General features: G+C 42.8%; 1 protein-coding gene across 1 annotated transcript in view; it reads left to right on the top strand.

Annotated features, from left to right (window-relative positions):
• The window catches only part of LOC135513380 (disintegrin and metalloproteinase domain-containing protein 12-like), a 280,995-nt gene extending 272,446 nt beyond the window's left edge, over positions 1–8,549 (top strand). The window contains exons 22-23 of the mRNA XM_064936305.1: positions 2,664–3,145; positions 3,392–8,549. Of these exons, the coding sequence (XP_064792377.1) occupies positions 2,664–3,145; positions 3,392–3,461 (552 nt within the window). The 3' untranslated portion in view covers positions 3,462–8,549. The remainder of the gene's footprint in view (positions 1–2,663; positions 3,146–3,391) is intronic.
• The last annotated feature ends 1,153 nt before the right edge of the window (positions 8,550–9,702 follow it).

Genomic DNA, 9,702 nt, shown 5'->3' with positions numbered 1-9,702 from the left:
GGTGGGTGATATTAATGACCAGGGCCTGATTTAGACCTGGGACACCAGGTGGGGTGATATTAATGATCAGGTAGAACAGACAACAAGCAGGGTCCAGACCTCGTATGGTCAGAGTTGAATAATACTGCATTATAATAAGGGGTCTGTGTTTTGCGCAATCTTGTAACAAAGCAAGATTCTATCCTGTATTTTAAGACTTAAACAGACATTAGAATTCATTAGATTACAATGAAAGTATTGTCTGAGGATGGTGATGAAACACCTCACATGAAAAGAGAAGGCGACAGTTTGAGGAAAAAAGCTTTCAATGAAAGTTCCAATCCAGGTCATGTGACATGATTGAGCAAAGAACAATTATAGTTGCTGGTACTGTATGATACTGTATGGTACTGTGTGATACTGTATGGTACTGTATGGTACTGTATGGTACTGTATGATACTGTATGGTATGGTACTGTATGATACTGTATGGTATGGTACTGTATGATACTATATGGTATGGTGCTGTATGGTACTGTATGGTGCTGTATGGTACTGTATGGTACTGTATGATACTGTATGATACTGTATGGTACTGTATGATACTGTATGATACTGTATGGTACTGTATGGTACTGTATGATACTGTATGGTACTGTATGATACTGTATGATACTGTACTGTATGTTACTGTATGATACTGTATGGTGCTGTATGGTACTGTATGATACTGTACTGTATGGTACTGTATGATACTGTATGATACTGTATGATACTGTATGGTATGGTACTGTATGATACTGTATGGTACTGTATGATACTGTATGGTACTGTATGGTACTGTATGATACTGTATGGTACTGTATGATACTGTATGATACTGTACTGTATGGTACTGTATGATACTGTATGGTGCTGTATGGTACTGTATGATACTGTACTGTATGGTACTGTATGATACTGTATGATACTGTATGATACTGTATGGTGCTGTATGGTACTGTATGGTACTGTATGGTACTGTATGATACTGTATGGTACTGTATGGTACTGTATGGTACTGTATGGTACTGTACTGTATGGTACTGTATGATACTGTATGATACTGTACTGTATGGTACTGTATGATACTGTATGATACTGTATGGTATGGTACTGTATGATACTGTACTGTATGGTACTGTATGATACTGTATGGTATGGTACTGTATGATACTGTATGGTACTGTATGATACTGTATGGTACTGTATGGTACTGTATGATACTGTATGGTACTGTATGATACTGTACTGTATGGTACTGTATGATACTGTATGGTGCTGTATGGTACTGTATGATACTGTACTGTATGGTACTGTATGATACTGTATGATACTGTATGATACTGTATGGTGCTGTATGGTACTGTATGGTACTGTATGATACTGTATGGTACTGTATGGTACTGTATGGTACTGTACTGTATGGTACTGTATGATACTGTATGATACTGTACTGTATGGTACTGTATGATACTGTATGATACTGTACTGTATGGTACTGTATGATACTGTATGATACTGTATGATACTGTACTGTATGGTACTGTATGGTACTGTGTGATACTGTATGGTACTGTATGGTACTGTATGATACTGTACTGTATGGTACTGTATGGTACTGTATGGTACTGTATGATACTGTATGGTACTGTATGGTACTGTATGATACTGTATGGTACTGTATGGTACTGTATGGTGCTGTATGGTACTGTACTGTATGGTTCTGTATGGTACTGTATGGTGCTGTATGGTACTGTATTGTATGATACCGTATGGTACTGTATGGTACTGTATGATACTGTATGATACTGTATGGTATGATACTGTATGATACTGTATGGTATTGTATGATACTGAATGGTACTGTATCGTACTGTACTGTATGTTACTGTATGGTACTGTATGGTGCTGTATGGTACTGTACTGTATGGTGCCGTATGGTACTGTACTGTATGGTACTGTATGGTACTGTATGGTGCTGTATGGTACTGTATTGTATGATACCGTATGGTACTGTATGGTACTGTATGGTACTGTACTGTATGGTACTGTATTTATTTCTGTCTGTCTGTCTGTCTGTCTGTCTGTCTGTCTGTCTGTCTGAGTGTGTGTGTGAATGTGGAACATCTGTACACTCGGTAACAGCCAGACAGTTAATCATGATGTCATCCTTCTACAGTAGATTAGTATCACATGACGGATCTTCGTCACATGCTGCCTGATTCTCAAATGGCACCCTATTCCCTTTATAGTGCACTACTTTTGACCAGGACCCTATAGGGAATAGGGTGCCATTTTGGACACACATATTTATACTGTCTGTCTGGGGAGGGAGGGAGGGAGGGATGCCATGGTGACCAATGCGCTCATACAGGCAGACAGAGCTCAGATGAGACCTGGGGTACAATTAGGTGGCTTTGATCGCCCCCTGGTGGTGTGTGTGGGTCAAAGTTATCATCTGAGTCGACTGATTACATCTGTTTTCAGTTCAGATTAAAAGCTTTGAATTAATCAGCATGGCTCATTCTGCTCTACACATGTTCCAATTGGGACAATAAAGAGTTGGTTTGATTTGCTTGATAGACTGATTCCTTCGTTCTTTGATTGTTTTGATTGATTGTCGGTGTGTCTGTCTTTAATAGGATTTGGAGATGCCAAGTCCACCCCAGAAACCCCTACCTGCCGACCCCCTGGGCAGGAATACCCAGAAGCCTCTACCTGCCGACCCTCTGGGCAGGAATACCCAGAAGCCTCTACCTGCCGACCCCCTGGGCAGGAATACCCAGAAGCCTCTACCTGCCGACCCCCTGGGCAGGAATACCCAGAAGCCTCTACCTGCCGACCCCCTGGGCAGGAATACCCAGAAGCCTCTACCTGCCGACCCCCTGGGCAGGAATACCCAGAAGCCTCTACCTGCCGACCCCCTGGGCAGGAATACCCAGAAGCCTCTACCTGCCGACCCCCTGGGCAGGAATACCCAGAAACCTTTGCCTGCTAACCCTAACACTAACTCCCCTTCAAGGAGTGGTCATCTGATTCGTAGCCCCATTGCTGTCGGTGTCCCCATCCCTGTACCTGTCCCCGGTGTCCCCAGGCCGCTGAGACCTGTTCCACACCACAACAGGTGCGTCCCAGATACTTTGGACAACACCCAGCATTAGATCAATCAACTTATAGTCTCGCTTGACAGACTGTTACTGGCTGGCCAAGGAAGATTTTGGTCAAAGCTCGATTTTGTTCAGCGTTCTGAGATGAATCAATTTATCCAGTCATGCCAAGACTATGTTTTCTAACCATTCACATTCCATTTCTTGATGTGATACTTAACATGCACTTTTAACATCTATCTCCCTTTCCCTCCCTCCCCCAGATCTGTTCCTAAGCAACCCCCAACACTACCTAAGCCTCGTACGATCGTCCACGCCAAGTTCAGCAGCTGAGAGCAGCTGGACTAAACTTGAAGGGAATTGAAGAACGTTCTTTCTATAAGATGATAAAGACATTTCACTTGCACTATGAAACTCTGAAAACCTTAATGGTGTCTCTGAGTTTTGAATAATGGGGACGGACCGTTGGGCGGTTGGCGTGTCAGCGAGTCAGTCCCCCCCCCCTGTTGGTGCTCTGATGTCAGAGAGGTGCTATAGGTCTGAGCTCAGGTACACGTATGTAAAGTATGTATGTTTTGTGTATTTATTCATTAGTTACCACACAGTGCACTGTGCCAGACACTTGGGATTTCATCTGTAGTCTTTATTTTCTACTGTTAGCCATTTGATTTCAATCATGGTGATATTTTAACCTGTTTCGATGGACAGGAAGCAAAGAGAAAGGTCCAACTGAACAAAGCCTTTCTCTGGAGATCTGGGAAGTTGGAAAGACCCTAACGTGGCGTTCAATGACCTGGATTCAGAACAAAGGGAAAGACATCTACAAACATCAGACAGGGAGACTTTCTTCTGCACTTGGGTTGACGGACTTGTGTTGCGTATGACGCCAGCTGTTGTAAGACAACGGTGTCACTGGTAGATCCTGTCGCAGGTCTTCCTCCGTACAGTATACAGCCAGCTGTTGTAAGACAACGGCGTCACTGGTAGATCCTGTCGTAGGTCTTCCTCCGTACAGTGTACAGCCAGCTGTTGTAAGACAACGGCGTCACTGGTAGATCCTGTCATAGGTCTTCCTCCGTACAGTATACAGCCACCTGTTGTAAGACAACGGCATCACTGGTAGATCCTGTCGTAGGTCTTCCTCCGTACAGTATACAGCCACCTGTTGTAAGACAACGGCGTCACTGGTAGATCCTGTTGTAGGTCTTCCTCCGTACAGTATACAGCCACCTGTTGTAAGACAACAGCATCACTGGTAGATCCTGTCGTAGGTCTTCCTCCGCACAGTGTACAGCCACCTGTTGTAAGACAACGGCATCACTGGTAGATCCTGTCGTAGGTCTTCCTCCGCACAGTGTACAGCCACCTGTTGTAAGACAACGGCATCACTGGTAAATCCTGTCGTAGGTCTTCCTCCATACAGTGTACAGCCAGCTGTTGTAAGACAACGGCGTCACTGGTAGATCCTGTCGTAGGTCTTCCTCCGTACAGTGTACAGCCAGCTGTTGTAAGACAACGGCGTCACTGGTAGATCCTGTCGTAGGTCTTCCTCCGTACAGTGTACAGCCAGCTGTTGTAAGACAATGGCGTCACTGGTAAATCCTGTCGTAGGTCTTCCTCCGTACAGTATACAGCCACCTGTTGTAAGACAACGGCATCACTGGTAGATCCTGTCGTAGGTCTTCCTCCGCACAGTGTACAGCCACCTGTTGTAAGACAACGGCATCACTGGTAGATCCTGTCGTAGGTCTTCCTCCGTACAGTATACAGCCACCTGTTGTAAGACAACGGCGTCACTGGTAAATCCTGTCGTAGGTCTTCCTCCATACAGTGTACAGCCAGCTGTTGTAAGACAACGGCGTCACTGGTAGATCCTGTCGTAGGTCTTCCTCCGTACAGTATACAGCCACCTGTTGTAAGACAACGGCGTCACTGGTAGATCCTGTCGTAGGTCTTCCTCCGTACAGTATACAGCCACCTGTTGTAAGACAACGGCGTCACTGGTAGATCCTGTCGTAGGTCTTCCTCCGTACAGTGTACAGCCAGCTGTTTCTCCCTCTGTGACCGTACTGTGTATGCCCTGATGCTGAGAGACTGAGCCCTGAGGAACACCAATAACAACCTTACACCAACCATACACCAACTATACACCAACCATACACCAACCATACAACAACCATACACCAACTATACACCAACCTTACACCAACCATACACCAACTATACACCAACCTTACAACAACCATACACCAACCTTACACCAACTTATCACCAACCATACACCAATCTTTCAACAACTTCAGTGCCTTACAAAAGTGTTCATCCCCCTTGGCGTTTTTCCTATTGTGTTGCATTACAACCTGTAATTTAAATAGATTTTTATTTGCATTTCATGTAATGGACATATAAAAAATAGTCCAAATTTGTGAAGTGAAATTATAAAAAAATGAAAAAAATAAAAGTGGTGTGTGCATATGTATTCACCCCCTTTGCTATGAAGCCCCTCCCCTTTGCTATGAAGCCTCTAAATAAGATCTGGTGCAACCAATGACCTTCAGAAGTCACATAATTAGTTAAATAAAGTCCACCTGTGTGCAATCTAAGTGTCACATGATCTGTCACATGATCTCAGTAATTCTTTATCCCCTTACACTGTGTATAAGATATTAGTTTTGGAATTGTTAGTTAGATTACTTGTTGGTTATTACTGCATTGTCGGAACTGGAAGCACAAGCATTTTGCTACACTCGCATTAACATCTGCTAACCATGTGTATGTGACAAATAAAATTTGATTTGATGATTTGTATATATACACCTGTTCTGAAAGGCCCCAGAGTCTGCAACACCACCAAGCAAGCGGCACCATGAAGACCAAGGAACTCTCCACACAGGTCAGGGACAAAGTTGTGGAGAAGTACAGATCAGGGTTGGGTTATAAAATAATATCAGAGACTTTAAACATCCCACGGAGCACCATTAAACACATTATTAAAAAAATAAAGAATATGGCACCACAACAAACCTGCCAAGAGAAGGCCGCCCACCAAAACTCAAAGACCAGGCAAGGAGGGCAGCAGGGGAGCCTAGTGGTTAGAGCCTTGGACTAGTAGCCAAAAAAAGTTGCAAGTTCAAATCCCCCAGCTGACAAGGTACAAATCTGTCATTCTGCCCCTGAACAGGCAGTTAGCCCACTGTTCCTAGAATTTGTTCTTAACTGACTTGCCTAGTTAAATAAAGGTAAAATAGAATAAATAAATAAAAATCAGAGAGGCAACAAAGGGACCAAAGAGACCCCTGAATGAGCTGCAGTAGTGTTCAACTCCACAGTGGAGATTGGAGTATCTGCCCATAGGACCACTTTAAGCCGTACACTCCACAGCGGAGATTGAAGTATCTGCCCATAGGACCACTTTAAGCCGTACACTCCACAGCGCTGGGCTTTACGGAAGAGTGTCCAGAAAAAATCCATTGCTTAAAGAAAGAAATAAGCAAACATGTTTGGTGTTCGCCAAAAGGCATGTGGGAGACTCCCCAAACATATGGAAGAAGGTTCTCTGGTCAGATAAGACTAAAATTGTGCTTTTTGGCCATCAAGAAAAACACTATGTCTGGCACAAACCCAACATCTGTCATCACCCCGAGAACAACATCCCAGTGATTCTGGCATGGTGGTGCCAGAATCATGCTGTGGGGGTGTTTTTCATCGTCAGGGACGGGGAACCTGGTCAGAATTGAAGGAATGCCGAAATACAGGGAAATTCTTAAGGGAAACCTGCTTCAGTCTTCCAGAGATTTGAGACTGGGACGGAGGTTCACCTTGGAACGGCCTAGTCAAAGCCCAGACCTCAATCCAATTGAGAATCTGTGGTATGACTTAAAGATGGCTGTACATCAGCGGAACCCATCCAACTAGAAGGAGCTGGAGCAGTTTAGCCTTGAAGAATGGGCAAAAATCCCAGTGGCTAGATGTGCCAAGCTTATAGAGACATACCCCAAGAGACTTACAGATGTAATTGCTGCAAAAGGTGTCTCTATAAAGTAGTAGTTACGCACATTCAAGTTTTCTGTCCTTTGTCTTATTTCTTGTTTGTTTCCCAATAAAAAATATTTGTAAATCAAATGATTCAACCCCCCCCCCCCCCCCATCCATTTTAATTCCAGGTTGTAAGGCAATAAAATAGGAAAAATGCCAGGGGGGGTGGATATTTTAGCAAGCCACTGTATACACCAATCTAACACAAACCTGACGACAACCCTACACCAACTTTACACCAACCTAACACCAACTTTACACCAACCTAACACAAACCTGACAACAACCCTACACCAACTTTACACCAACCTAACACCAATTTTCACAAACTTTACACCAATCTTACACCGACTACACACCAATTTCACATCAACCTTAAAACAGCTATACACCAACCTTACATCAATCATACACCAACCTTACACCAACCTAACAAAAACCTTACAACAACTTTACACCAACCTTAGAACAACCATACACCAACTTTATACCAACCTTAAACCAGCTATACACCAATCTTACACCAACCATAAACCAATCTTACACCAACCATACACCAATCTTACATGTTATTACACAGTCCAGAGGTGTTATTACACAGTCCAGAGGTGTTATTACACAGTCCAGAGGTGTTATTACACAGTCCAGAGGTGTCTTAGTCTTGTCTTTATGTCATAAAACTCAGAAGATACAAGGTGATTATTTTATTACATTATTTTATGTTTTTTTATTACAGCGTGAAGGCTGTAATTGTTGACAATATTGTTCAAAACTTTTCATTCACACTGTTCAACTTTATTTTAATCACACACTTCTTGTTCTCAAATATCTCGATGGAAAAACAGATATGTTTTGTCACGTCTATCTTGTATTTAATCTCTTGGCTTTCGGAGGCAGAGATCCAGAGATTCATAATCAGTTAGTTTTACTATGACGTTCTATTGTGTTGCACTCGTTTTACCTTGTTTACTTTGCTGTTTGAAAGTCTTGTTGCCATGACACCAGTATTACTGTTCTGAGTCCTACCTGTCCTGAGTTCTACCTGTCCTGAGTCTTACCTGTCCTGAGTCTTACCTGTCCTGAGTCTTACCTGTCCTGTGTCCTACCTGTAGTCACATCAGTATTACCTGTCCTGTGTCCTACTGTACCTGTCCTGTGTCCTACCTGTGGTCACATCAGTATTACCTGTCCTGTGTCCTACCTGTCCTCTGTCCTACCTGTATGTTCTGTTTGAAAGTTAATTTTTGTCTGTGTTACATAGAAAACACAATATGCTCCATGTAAACACCACACGTTATCATGGACAGATCGATTTTTGTAAGATAAGTCTTTCACACAGACCTTTGAACACTTGAGCAGTATCAGTAAAATGTTTTTTTATTAAGCACTAAAGTGGTCTTGTTTTTTTTGTGTGTGTGTCTATTATAAAATTCATACTAATGTTCACCGTTGACTGCTATTGGCTACTATTCCCCTCCAACAAACGGATGATGATCTGACATAAAACTACGTCAGACATTTTGAAACACTTAAGAAATAGTGAAACTGTCCAAACCGTTTAGAAAGGTTGAGTACAGTGCCTTGCGAAAGTATTCGGCCCCCTTGAACTTTGCGACCTTTTGCCACATTTCAGGCTTCAAACATAAAGATATAAAACTGTATTTTTTTGTGAAGAATCAACAACAAGTGGGACACAATCATGAAGTGGAACGACATTTATTGGATATTTCAAACTTTTTTAACAAATCAAAAACTGAAAAATTGGGCGTGCAAAATTATTCAGCCCCCTTAAGTTAATACTTTGTAGCGCCACCTTTTGCTGCGATTACAGCTGTAAGTCGCTTGGGGTATGTCTCTATCAGTTTTGCACATCGAGAGACTGAAATTTTTTCCCATTCCTCCTTGCAAAACAGCTCGAGCTCAGTGAGGTTGGATGGAGAGCATTTGTGAACAGCAGTTTTCAGTTCTTTCCACAGATTCTCGATTGGATTCAGGTCTGGACTTTGACTTGGCCATTCTAACACCTGGATATGTTTATTTTTGAACCATTCCATTGTAGATTTTGCTTTATGTTTTGGATCATTGTCTTGTTGGAAGACAAATCTCCGTCCCAGTCTCAGGTCTTTTGCAGACTCCATCAGGTTTTCTTCCAGAATGGTCCTGTATTTGGCTCCATCCATCTTCCCATCAATGTTAACCATCTTCCCTGTCCCTGCTGAAGAAAAGCAGGCCCAAACCATGATGCTGCCACCACCATGTTTGACGGTGGGTATGGTGTGTTCAGGGTGATGAGCTGTGTTGCTTTTACGCCAAACATAACGTTTTGCATTGTTGCCAAAAAGTTCAATTTTGGTTTCATCTGACCAGAGCACCTTCTTCCACATGTTTGGTGTGTCTCCCAGGTGGCTTGTGGCAAACAACACTTTTTATGGATATCTTTAAGAAATGGCTTTCTTCTTGCCACTCTTCCATAAAGGCCAGATTTGTGCAATATACGACTGATTGTTGTCCTATGGACAGAGTCTCCCACCTCAGCTGT

Source organism: Oncorhynchus masou, chromosome 24 (genome assembly GCF_036934945.1).
Source record: "Oncorhynchus masou masou isolate Uvic2021 chromosome 24, UVic_Omas_1.1, whole genome shotgun sequence".
Classification (NCBI taxonomy): Eukaryota; Metazoa; Chordata; class Actinopteri; order Salmoniformes; family Salmonidae; genus Oncorhynchus; species Oncorhynchus masou.
Note: the sequence above shows the minus strand (reverse complement) of the source record. Positions and strands in the feature narration are given on the sequence as shown.